The sequence below is a fragment of the Oncorhynchus tshawytscha genome, linkage group LG32 (genome assembly GCF_018296145.1).
Source record: "Oncorhynchus tshawytscha isolate Ot180627B linkage group LG32, Otsh_v2.0, whole genome shotgun sequence".
NCBI lineage: Eukaryota > Metazoa > Chordata > Actinopteri > Salmoniformes > Salmonidae > Oncorhynchus > Oncorhynchus tshawytscha.
Window position 1 is genome coordinate 8,806,492 of NC_056460.1, and position 17,315 is coordinate 8,823,806.

General features: G+C 44.3%; 1 protein-coding gene across 2 annotated transcripts in view; it reads left to right on the forward strand.

The window, feature by feature from the left end:
• LOC112230321 ((E3-independent) E2 ubiquitin-conjugating enzyme UBE2O-like) overlaps window positions 1-17,315 on the forward strand; it is a 46,443-nt gene that overhangs the window by 7,936 nt on the left and 21,192 nt on the right. For both annotated transcript variants that reach the window (XM_042310926.1, XM_042310927.1), the window contains exons 2-10: window positions 8,367-8,426; window positions 8,784-8,894; window positions 10,505-10,602; window positions 10,699-10,762; window positions 11,362-11,505; window positions 11,683-11,792; window positions 13,729-13,879; window positions 15,442-15,547; window positions 15,863-16,220. In XM_042310926.1, coding sequence (XP_042166860.1) covers window positions 8,367-8,426; window positions 8,784-8,894; window positions 10,505-10,602; window positions 10,699-10,762; window positions 11,362-11,505; window positions 11,683-11,792; window positions 13,729-13,879; window positions 15,442-15,547; window positions 15,863-16,220 — 1,202 coding nt within the window. The remainder of the gene's footprint in view (window positions 1-8,366; window positions 8,427-8,783; window positions 8,895-10,504; window positions 10,603-10,698; window positions 10,763-11,361; window positions 11,506-11,682; window positions 11,793-13,728; window positions 13,880-15,441; window positions 15,548-15,862; window positions 16,221-17,315) is intronic.

Here is a 17,315-nt window from a genome sequence, read left to right on the forward strand (position 1 = left end):
GTGCTGCGTACTGTTCTAGTGCCCTCGCCAATTCATTTATATGTTGAGGGTGGAGCTTAAGCTGCATCCCTGTCTCACCCCCCGGCCCTGTGGAAACAAATGTTTTCAAATTTTAACCCCGCGCTTGTTGTTTGTGTACATGGATTTTATAACGTTGTATGTTTTCCCCCAACACCACTTTCCATCAATTTGTATATCAGGCCCTCATGCCAAATTGAGGCAAGCTTTTTTTTAAATCAACAAAGCATGAGAAGACTTTGCCTTTGTTTTCATTTTTTTGTCAATTAGGGTTTGCAGGGTGAATACGTGGTCTGTTGTACGCTAATTTGCTAAAAGCCAAATTGACATTTGCTTTGTGGTCTGTATATTTCATTGAGGATCCCATCAACTCCACAGGCTTTTTTTGGGGTTGCAGGGTTTGTATATTGTTCTGTAGTTAATTCTCTCTCTGCCTCGCTCGCCCTCTCTGCTTCTCTGTGTGTGATAGATGTGTCCACTGAGGACTTGCGGAGAAAGGCCGCCTGGCCACAGCCTTTCTCCCTCTGCAGTATTGACACCTCACAGTGGGGGAGACGGGCTGGTTCTGTGTCTGGCTTTCTTTCACTGTTGTTTTTTTCCCTCTGCCTTGCTCTTCCCTCCTGCTCTCTTTCCACCCCTCCTCTCCGTCCACCTCCCCTTATCTGTCTGACTGTCTCCCTGTGTCCTATTGCCCTGTCACTATTTTCACTCTCAGTCAGTTACTCTCTCTCGCTGCTGATCCTTCCTCAGCTCCCATCAGTTGTTCCAGAAGTATATAGTGGTTTTATACCGGACTGTCAGTTCTCTTAACATCACCTGGTTCTCCTCTCCCCCAGGAGAACATGTGTAAAGGAGCTTTGTGGTTCCCACTGTCTGGATCTATGGACCTCCAGCGCTGCCAGACATGACTGGTCTGCTGGAGATGGATGTGTGTGTGTGTGTAGGTGTGTGTGTGAGAGAGAGAATCTAGTGTGAGATAAATATTTGATCTTTATCATTTTTAAGTGTCAACATGCTCAATGTGAATGGAGAACAGGTGTGGCCCAAGGCTGCAGTCTCTCTCCTTTTCCTCCATCCTTTCTCCTGCACCCCACCTGGAGAGTGTGACTCGTGTTAATGAGCCCAGGAAGACAAAACCAATACTGTTGCACTAGGAATGTGCATCTTTCCCTTTCGAGACAATTTGACCGATGTCAAACATGAATGAAACATTTTAGTTTGACATGATTCTGTTTGATTTGAGAAACATTCAATGCGATACGATTCGATGCACTAACATTTGTTGCATAAGTTACATTGATAGAAAATGAGATCTGTCTCTGTCCTAACCCTTAATTTAGCATACCTGATTCAGCTGGTTAAGGTCTTGTTGAGCAGCTAATTAGTAGAATCAGGTGTGTAAAATTAGGATTGGACTGAAAACCCACAGGACAGTAGATCCCCAGGAAGAGGGTTGGACTGAACCCACAGGATGGTAGATCTCCAGGAAGAGGGTTGGACAACCTACAAGACAGTAGATCCCTAGGAAGAGGTTTGGACTGAAAACCCACAGGACGGTAGATCTCCAGGAAGTGGGTTGGACTGAAAACCCACAGGACGGTAGATCTCCAGGAAGAGGGTTGAGCAGCCCTGGTCCAAATGGTCTAAACGTTTTATTTTCCTCCCGCTGATCGAGCATTGCAGGTAGAAAAAGCAATTGTCCTTGTTATGAAATGAACTTCACCCTGTATATTTAAAAATGACCATATACACTACCGTTCAATAGTTTGGGTTCACCTCGAAATGTCCTTGTTTTTGAAAGAAAAGCTTTTTTTTCTGTTTTAAAATGACATCAAATTGATCAGAAATACAGTGTAGACATTGTTAATGTTGTAAATGAGTGTTGTAGCTGGAAACAGCAGATTCTTTTTTTTTAATGGAATATCTACATAGGAGTACAGAGGCCCATTATCAGCAACCATCACTCCTGTGTTCCAATGGCACGTTGTGCTAGCTAATCCAAGTTTATCATTTTAAAGGGTTAATTAGAAAACCCTTTTGCATTCGAGTGCCTAGTTTGAGAAACGGACACCTTTACAAGTCCTCAACTGGCAGCTTTATTAAAGGGTACCTTTTTTAAATTTTTTTATTTCACCTTTATTTAACCAGGTAGGCCAGTTGAGAACAAGTTCTCATTTACAACTGCAACCTGGCCAAGATAAAGCAAAGCATTGCGACACAAACAACACAGAGTTACACATGGGATAAACAAACATACAGTCACTAATACAATAGAAAAAGTCTATACATTGGTATACCTGATATTGCGTGGGTTTGTTCAGCATGCAAAGGGACTTGTTGCTCAAGTACCACTGGGGTTTCTTTCCAATACACACAGGTGTTTCCATTGAATTCTATCACCAGACAAAATGAACAAGACAAAGCAGATCTGCTTTGTTATCGTGTCGAGAGAAATGTCAGGCAGTCCCCCCTCTTTAGCGGCACCTTTACAGAACAACATATGACTTACTGGTGCCCGACAAAAGCAGACTAAGGAGATTTTCAGCGTTTTCCCCTCTGGATATTTCTAGCTTTAGGATCATTGTTGGGACAAGGGGAAAACCTGTGTGTGTGTGTTTTCTTTGTTAGTAGTTTCCCATAGTCTATGTATTGTACATAGGCCATGTAATGTGTGAGAGTTTTATGTATGCACATGAGCAATTGGGATTTGTGCAATCTGATTATGTATACAAATGGGATACTGTGTGTGTGTGTGTGTGTTCCATGGCCACAGGAGGAGCAGTGATTTGTGCAGGATGCGGCGAGGCACAGATCAGCTCATTGAGCAGTGAACAGGCAGGCAACAGATGAGACAGTCAGTTGTGACATCTCTAGGAAATAGCTTCCTTTGGTGGGCCAGGGGAGAAGGGGGGGGGGGAAAGAGAAGACTGGAGAAGGGAGAGGGAGGATATTCATGCCGTTCTTTCTCTGCGCTTCTATATGAGATGAGATCAGTGACTGTATACCCTTCCTCTGCCATCTCCCTCTCATCCTGCCCTCCTCTCCCTCTGACTATTTCTGGGAGTGGAACCGCAACTGTGTTACAAGCGTACCATGAATAATGAATGATAACTAAGCTAAACTGCATTGTTTTGATAGCTATAAAATAGCCATGGTAGAATATGCTTTCTGGAAGCGCTGCGCTAATGTGTTTTTATATTGTAATGTAGTATCTTAGTACTTCACATGGTTGCTTCTGTCATATTTGGTTGAGTATGTATTGATTTTAGCCTCATGGTTCCTACGCAGCGAGACAGTTGCTGCATCCGCAGGCTGCCCCAACCCCTCTTCTCCATGGCAGAGTTAGAATCACTAAACACACACAGGGGACTGTGTGCGCATGCTTCAGTGTAGGCCTATCTGTGTTTGTGTAAGTGTGCATGCATGAGTGTGTCCAGCCTCTACACTGGGACTGGTGTGACTGCTAAGACGGAGTTGTGTGTAAATGGAGCGTCTATCCTATCTTGCCCGCCTCCTCCTCGCCCCACAATTTACAGGAGTAAGGTTATAGTCCAGACAGCAGAGCCTGAAAACATGGAGATAGCTGCAGCTGGCCTAGCCCAATCAGATTGTGGTGTTTGTGTGTGTACAAGAGATACAGGAATACAAGAGTAATTGCTTTTTAAAAAATCTCCGTAATGTCCAATTTTGGCTAACACACAACCGTACCCTTCCCTTCCATTTCATAACCACACGTCCTCCCTCATTTTCTCTCCTCTCTTCCTCCTCCTAATCATCTCTCGTCCTGCCTCCCTCCTCTCTCTTCCAGAATTCTATTGTAGGTGATGGCATCCGGCTGGCAGCTGCCACCCATTAGAAGGAGCAGCTTGACGCTACTAGTGTTAGCCACATTACACTGATTTAGTATTATGGAGCATGTTGCCACCCCGCTAGCCTATCCCTGGCTTACTGAATTCCTCTTGCCTTTGAAGAGCGCTCTCTGTCTCCCCACATTTTGAGAACAGTACATGTCATCACGTGGAAAATGGAATAGACCGCAACGATGCTGATTTGACTCTCGAGTGGGTCTGTTGCGTGGTCTGTTTGTTCTCCTGTGTGTAATTCCCATTCCCCAGGCCTGTTCGTCTACCGCATCAACGTGGTGGATGATTATAGATACGCCTAAATTATAGCTGAAACTGTGAGGAATACAGACTGTAAATGCTATTTTGAGTACTTTTATCTTATTGGGAATCTGTTTTGAAAGTTATTGTCTGTTTCAGAAATGTATGGAGTAGAACAGATACGAAGAGTTGTCTTTTCAAGGAGTCTGTCCGCTCTATTCATTGCAATTCTCCCCGCATCATTCTGAACATTTTTATCTCACCAAGTGTGTTAACAGGAGAATGGTGCTTGGAGGCACAGGGACTCCCAGTCATCCTCTGAATTATTGGGTTTTGTCTAGAAGAGATGCAGCTTTTGTCAACTGACTTTTTGGGGAACTTGCGCAGCAGGTTAGGAGGATTAGGTTAGGGTTAGCAAAAATGCTTAAATATATATTTGGTCAAATTTGCAAAAAATGGATCTCATCTAGACAAGACCCAGCTACAGCCTTACCCAGTCAGTCCCAACCCTATTTATCGTTGATTACTTCCACCCAGTAAATTCTGATTTCTTTTAGTAATTTCCCTCTATACCAATTCCTTCATTCATCCATCGGTCTATCCCTTTATCTACCCACCAACCTATTATTAGGCTATTGCAGTACATGGGGCTGCCAGGATATATAGATCATTTATAATTAGTAGTGCCTCTCTTAAACTGCCACTTTCCTGCTGCAGTGGTGCTATTTGGGCGTTTCATTTTGGTATTTTATTCACTGTTATGTTTTGTAGATTAACAAAGGCATCAAGGGCATCATTCCAACAGTATTTTCCCAGTTCTGTGTGTGTGCGCTGAGAGTGAGACTGAACTGAACCCTCTGACATGCAAATGTTGATCTTCTACTCGGATGCTCTTATCCCCGCTTCCCCAGAGATCCCTGAATAAACTCAGTGCATTGTCTCTGTACGACCTTGTGTGTCATTCGGATGAGCGAGACCAGGCAGGGTGAAGTTGCGGTCGAAGTTGACTATCATACCGTGTACTAAACTAAGCAACAAAAAAAAAATCCCCTTTTCAGGACCCGGTCTTTCAAAGATAATTTGTAAAAATCCAAATAACTTAACAGATCTTCATTGTAAAGGGTTTAAACACTGTTTCCCATGCTTGTTCAATGAACCATAAGCAATTAATGGACATGCATCTGTGGAGCGGTCGTTAAGACACTAACAGCTTACATAGGGTAGGCAATTAAGGTCACAGTTATGAAAACGTTGGACACTAAAGAGGCATTTATACTGACTCTGAAAAACACCAAAAGAAAGATGCCCAGGGTCCCTGCTCATCTGTGTGAATGTGCCTTAGGCATGCTGCAAGGAGGCATGAGGCCTGCAGATGTGACCAGGGCAATAAATTGCAATGTCCGTACTGTGAGACGCCTTAGACGGCACTACAGGGAGACAGGACAGACGGCTGATTGTGGTCTGCCACTACGAGGACAAGTGTAACAACGCCTGCACAGGATCGGTGCATCCGAACATCACACCTGCGGGACAGGTACAGGATGGCAACAACTGCCTGAGTTACACCAGGAACACACAATCCCTCCGTCAGTGCTCAGACTGTCTGCAATAGGCTGAGAGAGGCTGGACTGAGGGCTTGTAGGCCTGTTGTAAGGCAGGTCCTCACCAGACATCACTGGCAACAAAGTCCCTTATGGGCACAAACCCACTGTAGCTTGACTGGACAGGACTGGCAAAAAGTGCTCTTCACTGACGAGCCGCGGTTTTGTCTCACCAGGGATGATGGTCGGATTTGCGTTTATCGTCGAAGGAATGAGCGTTAAACCGAGGCCTGTACTCTGGAGCGGGATCAATTTGGAGGTGGAGGGTCCGTCATGGTCTGGGGCTGTGTCACAGCATCATCGGACTGAGCTTGTTGTCATTGCAGGCAATCTCAATGCTGTGTGTTACCTCCCTCATGTGATACCCTTCCTACAGGCACATCCTGACATGACCCTCCAGCATGACAATGCCACCAGCCATATTGCTCGTTCAGTGCATGATTTCCTGCAAGACAGGAATGTCAGTGTTCTGCCATGGCCAGCGAAGAGCCCTGATCTCAATCCCATTGAGCACATCTGGGACCTGTTGAATCGGAGGGTGAGGGCTAGGGCCCCCCCCCCCCAGAAATGTCCAGGAACTTGCAGGTTCCTTGGTGGAAGAGCGGGGTAACATCTCACAGCAAGAACTGGCAAATCTTGTGCAGTTCATGAGGAGGAGATGCACTGAAGTACTTAATGCAGCTGGTGGCCACACCAGATACTGACTGTTCAAATAAAAATCTAATCAAATTTATGTATAAAGCCCTTCGTACATCAGCTGCTATCTCATAGTGCTGTACAGAAACCCAGCCTAAAACCCCAAACCGCAAGCAATGTAGGTGTTGAAGCACGTTGGCTAGGAAAAACTACCTAGAAAGGCCAAAACCTAGGAAGAAACCGAGAGAGGAACCACCTATGAGGGGTGGCCAGTCCTCTTCTGGCTGTGCCAGGTGGAGATTATAACAGAACATGGCCAATGGTCAAATAATGGGTCTGGGACAGGTAGCATGTCCGGTGAACAGATTCCATAGCCACAGGTAGAACAGTTGAAACTGGAGCAGCAGCACGGTCTGTTGGACTGGGGACAGCGAGGAGTCATCCTTGTTACAACTGTTATTTTTGATTTTGACCCCCCCCTTTGTTCAGGGACATATTCCATTTCTGTCAGTCACATGTCTGTGGAACTTGTTCAGTTTGTCTCAGTTGTTGAATCTTATGTTCATACAAATATTTCCACATGTTAAGTTTGCTGAAAATAAGCGCAGTTGACAGTAAGAGGACGTTTCTTTTTTTGCTGAGTTTACATACATGGTGACATGACTATTTCACAATTTTGTTACATTACATAAGTATTCAGACCCTTTGCTATGAGACTCAGTTGAGCTCAGGTGCATCCTTTTTTTTTTTTAAACCTTGATGTTCCTATAACTTGATTTGGAAAGGCACACACCTGTTTATATAAGGTCCAACAGTTGACGGTGCATGTCACAGCAAAAACCAAGCCATGGGGTTGAAGGAATTATCCGTAGAGCCCTGAGACAGGGAGCTGACCAAGAACCCGATGGTCACTCTGACAGAACTCCAGAGTTCCACTTTGGAGATGGTTGTCATTCTGAAAGCTTATCCCATCTCTGCAGCACTCCACCAATCAGGCCTTTATGGTAGAGTGGCCAGATGGAAGCCACTCCTCAGTAAAAGGCACATGACAGCCTGCAATGAGTTTGCCAAAAGTCACCTAATGACTCTCAGACCATGTGAAACAAGATTCTCTGGTCTGATGAAACCAAGATTGAATTCTTTGGCCTGAATGCCAAGCGTCACGTCTGGAAGAAACCTGGCAGCATCAATGGCAGTGACCGGGAGACTAGTCAGGATTGAGGGAAAGATGAACAGAGCAAAGGGGTGAGAGGTTCACCTTCCAACAGGACAACGACCCTAAGCGCATAGCCAAGACAATGCAGGAGTGGCTTCGGGACAAGTCTCTGAATGTTCTTGAGTGGCCCAGCCAGAGGCCGGACGTGAACCCGAGCGAACATCTCTGGAGACACCTGAAAATAGCTGTGCAGCGACGCTCCCCATCCAACCAGCACTTGAGAGGATCTGCAGAGAAGAATGGGAGAAACTCTTCAAATACAGGGGTCAAGCTTGTAGCATCAAACCTAAGAGGATTCGAGGCAGTAATCACTGCCAAAGGTGCTTCAACAAAATACCTGAGTAAAGGGTCTGAATACTTATGTAAATGTGATTTAAGGCATGTAATAAGGCTGTAACGTAACAAATGTGGAAAAAGTCGAGGGGTCTGAATACTTTCTGAAGACACTGTAGTGTTCTGTCATCTAAGGTGTTGTATGTATTTTTTGGTATAGGTGGGATTATGTGCAGCGCCCTACAGACACTGCTTATTGTGGTTTGGAAAAGGTTGACTAGTATTTGGTACAGGCTACCTCATTGCTGCCATATCACTATTGTTGTCAGGAAGCAGTCAAAGACTGTGTTCAGATGAGCTGATTGGGATGGTAACCGGCACCCAGTGGCATCCCAGCTGCCACCAAGATGCTAAAATGACCGCTGAAATTAGACCACTTGAGTTGTCGGTCTTGTCTATGTATTCTATGATGTTCTCATCTCACCCCCCCCGCTCTCTTTTCTCCACCCTCTGTTGCAGCTGAAACTTATAGATCGATCCATCGTTATCCGAGACATTGTGCGGCGGATGAATTCTAACGTAAGCTGAGCTCCCTCTCCTGTCGTATCACTACACTGTGTTAGCTGATGACACCCTACATAACTAGTGTACCAACACAGGATGACTGTCCAGGCTGCGGTGTTTGATGTAGAATGTGCTAACATGCCTTTATCAGAAAGCTCTTACCTGCCATCTTTAAGATGCGGACTGATGCAAGCACACTGATATATTGAGTAAACATTTTAACGTAGGTGTATCTTATGCTAATATCCAACACCTGTCCCTAGGTGGTATTATTGAGAACGCACCGACACAAATTGGTGCGTTGTCTTTGGATAGAGCGTAGGGCGATGGTGATATGGTAACCCTTGTCTTGTTTGCGGTTGTGGTTTCCAGGACAACCAGTGTGGCATCGTGACCAACATCGACATCGAGTGTGCTGTAAAACTAGTGGGGACCAACTGTGTCCTTTACCCTGTCAACAGTAAAGACCTACATCACATCTGGGTAAGAAAAAAAGATGCCATAATGTTCTCTTGAGCACCCTATGTCCAGAGAGAAGTAGCAAGATGGAAGCATTTCCATGTGATTTATCAAATTAATTTGTTCTTGTTAGGATTTCTGTTTTAATGAACCATTTGCTTATAAATACTCATTTAATTAGGCTTTTCAATTGTCTTGTCCTTCTCGAGTATCTCCTGTGGTAGCCTATGCCTGTAAGGTGGTCCATAATTTACTCCTTTATTCTTTGTCAAAGAGGTACTATGCATGTAAGTATGTATGAGTCAAAAGTTTGGACACACCTACTCATCCCAGGGTTTTTCTTAATTTAAAAAATACTTTTTCTACATTGTAGAATAATGACATCAAAACTATGAAATGACAATCATGTAGTAACCAAAAAAAGTGTTAAACAAATCAAAATATATTTTATGTTTGAGATTCTTCAAAGTAGCCACCCTTTGCCTTGATGACAGCTTTGCACACTCTTGGCATTCTCTCAACCAGCTTCACGAGATAAGGGGGACCTAGAATTCATTTAATTTAACAGGTGTGTGTGCCTTGTTAAAAGTACATTTGTGGAATTTCTTTCCTCAATGCATTTGAGGTATGGGTGGTATACAGAAGATGGTCTTATTTGGTTAAAGACCAAGTTCAAATTATGGCAAGAACAGGTCAAATAAGCAAAGAGAAACAACAGTCCATCATTACTTTATGAAATGAAGGTCAGTCAATACGGTCGCAAAAACCATCAAGCGTTATGATGAAACTGGCTCTCATGAGGACCGCCACAGGAACGGAAGACCCAGAGTTACCTCTGCTGCAGAGGATAAGTTCATTAGAGTTACCAGCCTCAGAAATTGCAGCCCAAATAAATGCTTCAGCGTTCAAGTAACAGACATCACAACATCAAGTGTTCAGAGGAGACTGTGTGAATCAGGCCTTCATGGTCGAATTGCTGCAAAGAAACCACTACTAAAGAACACTAATAATAAGAGACATTCTTGGGCCAAGAAACACGAGCAATGGACATTAGAAATGGTGGAAATCTGTCCTTTGGTCTGATGAGTGCAAATTTGAGATTTATGGTTTTAACCGCCATGTCTTTGTGAGACGCAGAGTAGGTGAACGGATGATCTCTGCATGTGTGGTTCCCACCGTGAAGAATGGAGGTGTGGGGGTGCGTTGCTGGTGACACTGCCTGATTTTATTTAGAAATCAAGGCACACTTAATCAGCATGGCTACAACAGCATTCTGCAATACTCCATCCCATCTGGTTTGCGCTTAGAGGGACTATTTGTTTTTCAACAGGACAATGACCATAAACACACCTCCAGGCTTTGTAAGGGCTATTTGACCAAGAAGGAGAGTGGCGTGCAGCATCAGATGGCTACTTTGAAGAATTTCAAATATAAAATATATTTTGGTTACTACATGATTCCATATGTGTTATTTCAGTGTTCTGATGTCTTCACTAATTATTCTACAATGTAGAAAATAGTACAAATAAAGAAAAACCTGGGAATGAGTGTGTCTGAACTTTTGACTGGTACTGTATGCGTACCACATCAATGTCTCTGTTTCAATCATTTGTTTCATGCATGTCCCCTGCTAGTCCTTCATGTATGGGGACTACATAGCCTACGACTTCTGGCTGGGGAAGGTGTACGACCTGACCAACCACATCATCCTCAAGCTTTCCAATGGAGCCAGGTACAAAATCTGTCCTCGTCTGAGTGTCAATTCAAAACGGTTTCATTTACATCTGTCTGCTTCATGCTTTGCCTCAACTTCTCTCTACCACCGCAGGTGTTCCATGAATGTGGAGGACGGAGCCAAGCTGTACGACGTCTGTCCACACGTCAGTGACTCGGTAGGTGAAATGCCACGAGCTGCGTTTTTTTGTTGTTGTTGTGTGACAACGTAGCCGTCTGCCCTCGTCCACTGCACTTTACTGATCTGATAAGGCTGGCTAGGTGGAAGCAAATGAAATGAGCTTGCTGCTCACAGCCTTGCGCCTCCTATTCCTCCTTATTGACCATAGGTAGTGGTGTAATACTTTGTAACAGGGCTGGGGGTCAATTCCATTTGAGCCAAGGTCAGTTTAGGAAACCGATTTTTGAAAATTGAGTTAAACAAACAAGATTAGGGTTGATTCTTTTTAAAGGTAGCAGGTGACGTGCGTCCAATATTAATCTGAAACTGTTGGGCGTTGACTGGGAATACCTAGGTGTGACTCCTGTAACACTTTGGCTGTTATTTCAGAGACGATACAACCGTGTCTACGTAGTCAACTTTTTCTTATTAAAAAAAACACACAACCTTGTTAAGTACTAGCTATGTTCTCTTATCACTTATTGAAATGACCAATGAGCAGCAGGATATCTTAGAGCTTTTTTAGATTCTCAATGGACTGGTTAAGAGAAACTGCCTCTGTGTGTTAGTGAGATGCATCTCCTCCCTGTTTGGTAGGGTCTTTTCTTCGACGAGACCTATGGTTTCTACCCAGGCCAGGTGCTGATCGGGCCGGCCAAAGTCTTCTCCAATGTCCAGTGGCTCTCCGGGGTCAAGCCCGTGCTCCGCAAGAAGAGCAAGTTCAGGGTGGTGGTCGAAGAGGTATGATGACAATTTGCGCATTTTACATTACTCACAGGCAATAACTCGGGCCCTGAGTTTTTCCTGTTTTTTACTGACCCACATACCTTACCACCTAATAATAGGCTTAGCTGCTGAAGTACGTGTGATGTCACTGCTCTAAATGCTCATCTGTGTTTTCATGTGACCCCCCCATAGGTCCAGGTGGCGGAGCTGAAGGTGACGTGGATCACCAAGAGTTACTCCCCCAAGGGCACGGACAGCGTCTACCCCCCTCCATCTACCATCTCCCAGGAGAACCTCTGCAGGTACTGAACTGCACCCCGTTTGTCTGTTCATTTCAATTCTCTACGCTGACCTTTTTTTTTACAAGAGCACGTGTGTGTGTGCCTAAGTTGACAAATGTAGGCGCACACAAAGAACTTTAGTAGCGTAATGACATATTTGAGATATTAAAGCTAGAATCCTTAATTTTTCTAGGTGCGCGGGTACTTCAGAATTCCAGGTAGCACAGCAAATATTTCGCCGCATATGCGAGTCAAATGATTGCGCTCTAGAGTCCTGTATTCGTAGATTCGTTCTACCATCCATCCACACTTGGGAGCACAGAGGCTGCGGTTTTCCATTTTATAGATATACAGCGTATGAGCAGTCTATTTCTGGTTGACTCACATTATATACACACCTCACAATCACACCTCACACTTGCATGTGTGTCTTAATTGGATGTTTACATGAACAGGGTGAAGTTGTAATTTCATAACAAGGACCGCGTTCGTTTTCTGCGAGCTGCACTGTAAGCCTATATGGTCTTATATGGTCTGAGCTGGAGAGAGAGCAGCTTTTCTCAGTGAAGTTCCAAACGGTCACAACCATTCGCTTTTGAGATGGACTGATCTTCAAAGATGTGCTATATTGACCCCCGAAGTTCGCTGTCCACGCCCCCGCGGAAATCTGTTTAGCTTAATAAAAATATCCCCATTTAAAAAATCTGTCCGTTTTTAAGGTTGAGATCTGCATTGGATGCGTCTCAATCCACTACTTCCTCATCCACGGTGAAAGTTGACAGCGCTAGAGCGGTGTTCGTCAACCTGAGACATCCGAAAATCTGTCTTCTCACAATGTCATCTGAAGCGTCCGAATGATTTGCTCTACGACCCCCACAAGCAACCTGGGACTCGTCTGAAGTCTGTTCAGCCCATCTGCCAACTTCTGTCTATAGCGTCTGATCAGTTTGGGCAACCACATAAATACGAGGCCTCTGTGGAAAGGTGAGATTCTCATGAACACGTACATGTCGGTTGTTTTGCTCTACGACGTCCACAGGTCTGTCTAAATGTTCCCCGATACGAGTTGAAAAAATGGATGGAAGTATACACTACCGTTCAAAAGTTTGGAGTCACTTAGAAATATCATTGTTTTTTAAAATTAAAACACTTTATTTTTGTCCATTTAAAATAACTTCAAATTGATCAGAAATACAGTGTAGACATTGCTAATGTTGTAAATGACTATTGTAGCTGGAAATGGCAGATTTTTTTTTTTTTATGGGATATCTACATAGGTGTACAGAGGCCCATTATCAGCAACCATCACTTCTGTGTTCCAATGGCACATTGTGTTAGCTAATCCAAGTTTATCATTTTTAAAGACTAATTGAGCGTTAGAAAACCCTTTTGCAATTATAATCGTACCCACAAATGTAATCAAACCCACAAATGCTGATGTTCCAGATACTCAACTTGTCTAAAGAAGGCCAATTTTATTGCTTTTTAATTAGAACAGTTTTCAGCTGTTTTAACATAAATGCAAAAGGGTTTTCTAATGATCAATTAGCCTTTTAAAATGAAAGGACATTTCTAAGTGACCCCAAACCTTTGAACGGCAGTGTATATGGAAACTCAGTGCCAAAAATGTGCTAATAGCAGTAAGGCCAAATACAAGTTGTCACTTTTACGGCTTGGACAGGACTTAGACTGTTAGGTGCCAAAAATAAGGGGTTAAATGCATGTAAAAACAAATACATGTTTCCTCATATTTCTTATCTCTGCTATAGGACAGACACTTTTTTTTGTTTCTGTGTAGTGAATGTTATTCAATGCATTTGTATGGGCTAATAGAAGTAATGAATGTGTATCATGTAGCACATGTATCTAGATGGAGAGATGCTCATCCCTAGCACACACCCATTCTTTTGCTTCAATGACCCTTCTATTAACCCCCCATACGTGTGTTCTGATCCAGAGTGAAGCGTCTGGGCTTCTACGACCACACCCAGAGGCAGCTGGGGGAGAGGGCCCTGTACGTGTTCCCAGCCAAGGGAGACACCACACACATCACCTGTGAGTGGCCCGACGGGGCCCCCGGACTCCCAGAGGACCCCGTAGCCAGGAAGGTGTGTGAGTGAGGAGGAAAGGGAGAGGAAATGTTTCTATATATGCTGTACCAGTCAAAAGTCCAGACACACCTACTAATGCATGGGTTTTTCTGTATTTTAACTATTTTCTACATTGTAGAATAATAGGGACGACATCAAAACTATGAAATGACACATGGAATCGTGTTGTAACCAAAAACATGTTAAACAAATTCAAATATATTTGAGATTCTTCAAAGTAGCTACCCTTTGCCTTGATGACAGCGTTGCACACTCTTGGCAATCTCCCAAACGGCTTCATGAGGTAGTCACCTGGAATGCATTTCAATTAACAGGTGTGCCTTGAGCCAATCAGTTGTTTTGTGACAAGGTAGGGGTGGTATACAGAAGATAGCCCTATTTGGTAAAATACCAAGGGGAAACGACAGTCCATTACTTTAAGACATGAAAGTAAGTCAATCTGGAACATTTAAAGAACGTTTAAGGTTTATTCATTAGTTAACTGCACCTAAGATTGCAGCCCAAATAAATACTTCAGTTCAAGTAACGGACACTTCTCAACATCAACTGTTCAGAGGAGACTGTGAATAAGACCTTCATGGTTGAATTACTGAAAAGAAACCACTACTAAAGGACACCAATAAGGGACTTGCTTGGACCAAGAAACACGAGCAATGGACATTAGATCGGTGAAAATCTGTCCTTTTTGGTCTGTCCAAATTTGAGATTTTTGGTTCCAACTGCTGTGTCTTTGTGAGACGCAGAGTAGGTGAACGGAGGATCTCTGCATGTGTGGTTCCCACCGTGAAGCATGGTGGTGGTGTGGGGGTGCTTTGCTTTGCTGTTGACACTGTCTGTGATTTATTTAGAATTCAAGGCACACTTAACCAGCATGGATACCACGGCATTCTGCAGCGGTATGCCATCCCACCTGGTTTGCGCTTAGTGGTACCATTTGTTTTTCAACAGGACAATGACCCAACATACTTCCAGGCTGTGTAAGCGCTATTTTACCAAGAATGTGAGTGATGGCGTGCTGCATCGGCTCACCTGACCTCATCCCAATTGAGATTGTTTGGGATGAGTTGGACCGCAGAGTGAAGGAAAAGCAGCCAACAAGTGCTCAGCATATGTGGGAACTCCTTCAAAACTGTTGGAAAAGCATTCCAGGTGAAGCTGGTTTTGAGAGCACCAAGAGTGTGCAAAGCTGTCATCAAAGCAAAGTGAAGTGAAGAATCTCTAATGTAAAATATATTTTGATTTGAACACTTAAATAAATAAATAAATAATTGGTTACTACATGATTCCATGTGTTATTTCATAGTTTTGAGGTCTTCAGTATTCGACAATGTAGGAAATTGTAAAAAATAAGCACACTTGAATGAGTAAGTGTCCAAACTCTTGACTTGTATTGTGCGTGCCTGTCCCCATTTTGTGTGAAACAATTGGTAACAATGTTGCCTCTCTTTGCAGAGATACTCCATGTATCCAACTTTCTTACCTCGTTGCATGCACTAACAACTGTGTGTTTGCCATGGTTTGTATTATCTTAGTGTCCTATGACAATGTCCTTCCTGCAGTTGAAAAGAATGTTCAAGAAGGAGTCGTTAGGGAAGAAGACCAGTGAGAGTGCAGAGTCACAAGGAGCAAACCAGCACTCCACCGACAAGACGGACAGCTTTTACGGTACATGCTGATTTTGATTTATGTCTGTTGGTCATCAGAAATGTTTGCCTTGTCATTTTTTGGCAGATGTCCTCACTTAAACAGATGACGAGCTCAAAAACTCCAATTGTAGAATAATTTTAGCTCCATACAGTCTACACCTGATAACTGGCCATCTGATAACTGCACACCTTGTGCAGGGTAGTTCGCCCCACAATTTAAAATCTATTCTTTATGCTTTGCTCAGTCCCAAGTCACTGCTTAAACAACTAATCAATTATACATGTAAAACCAAATCAACGACCATCACCCGTGTCCTCTCCCCCTCACACCCAGGTGACCTCAAGCCTGACAACACCCACCCAGACTCCACTGACCACACCGCTCTCCCCCACCCTCACCACCCCAACAACGGCCCCAACCACGCCCTCCAGCCCTTGACCCTGTGCGCTCCTCCCTCCTCTGACCCATGGCCCGAGCCCGCGGAGCAGGACGCAGACGACGAGGCGGGGGCGGAGGACACTGACGACACCTTGTCGCTGACGTCGTCGGCGAGCAGCACGGCGTCGTCGCAGAGCGGCGGTCTGGGGGGCCTGAACAGGAAGAAGAGCATCCCTCTGTCCATCCGCAACCTGAAGAGGAAGCACAAGAAGAAGAGGACCAAGTTCTCCCGCGAGTTCAAGCCCGGCGACAGGTGAGCCAGTTATCAATCAAATTTGTTTGTATTCATGGAATGCTATGTGACTAAATGTAGCAGACTACAATTGTATATAAATGGCTACAAATGTAGCATGCTAAGTCAGAGCCTAGGCCAGACTTTAGTCCTCTGCCTTCTATCCCTCCCTCACGCCCTCCCTTTCTGAACTTCTGCTATTCCTCCCTCTCTTGCGCCCTCCCCCCCTTTTGCTCTCTCTCCATTCAGGAGATGGTCCCTCCCTGGCCATCTCCTTTTCTCCTTGGCACGTGTAAAGGATGATCAATAGCTTGCTGGCAAGAATTCAGCTTCCCGCTGGCAAAAATTCTGCGTCCTTGAACCCAATGTCACTTTTCTTTTTTGTCACATTCACCGGATAGGTGCAGTGAAAAGTGTTTTTACATGGTCAGCCATAGTAGTACGGCGCCCCTGGAGAAAATGAGGGTAAAGTGCCTTGCTCAAGGGCACATTTGTGCCTCTCCCAGCTTCTGATGCCGCCCACCCCTGTACAGATGATACACAATCACATCATTATCCTCTGTCTTCGGGTACAGCCTCTGTCTCTGGCCTAAATGGCACCTTACTCCCTATGTAGTACACTACTTTTGTCAAAAATAGAGCACTGTATAGGGAATAGGGTGCCACTTCCATTTGGGACGCTTACACACAGAGCCGATCAACTTACACCCTACACCCAGCCTACACTTACACCCTTACACCCAGCCGAACAAGACCAGTGTTCATCGATCCAACAGCTTGTCTCCCAGAAAATGTCCTCTCTTCCTTACGGACTTTCTGATGGCTTGTTACTACCTACGGGGATCGATTTCAGGCTGATTTCCTGGAGCAGATGTCCACTAATGACCCTGGTTGTTATTAGGCTGTGTGGATGCTGCCAGTGACGGTGTGACCTGGCCTCGTCTTCAAATCTTGAACCAGTCTACCACCAATCCAGTAGTAGTACCACTCCATAGTCTAATATAGTACTAATCTAGTGCCAATCCAGTACTTTTCCTTGTACCAATTTGAATCTAGTACAAATAACAATCCAAAGGTTATACTAGCATTAACCTAATTATTATTTTTGCGACGTGA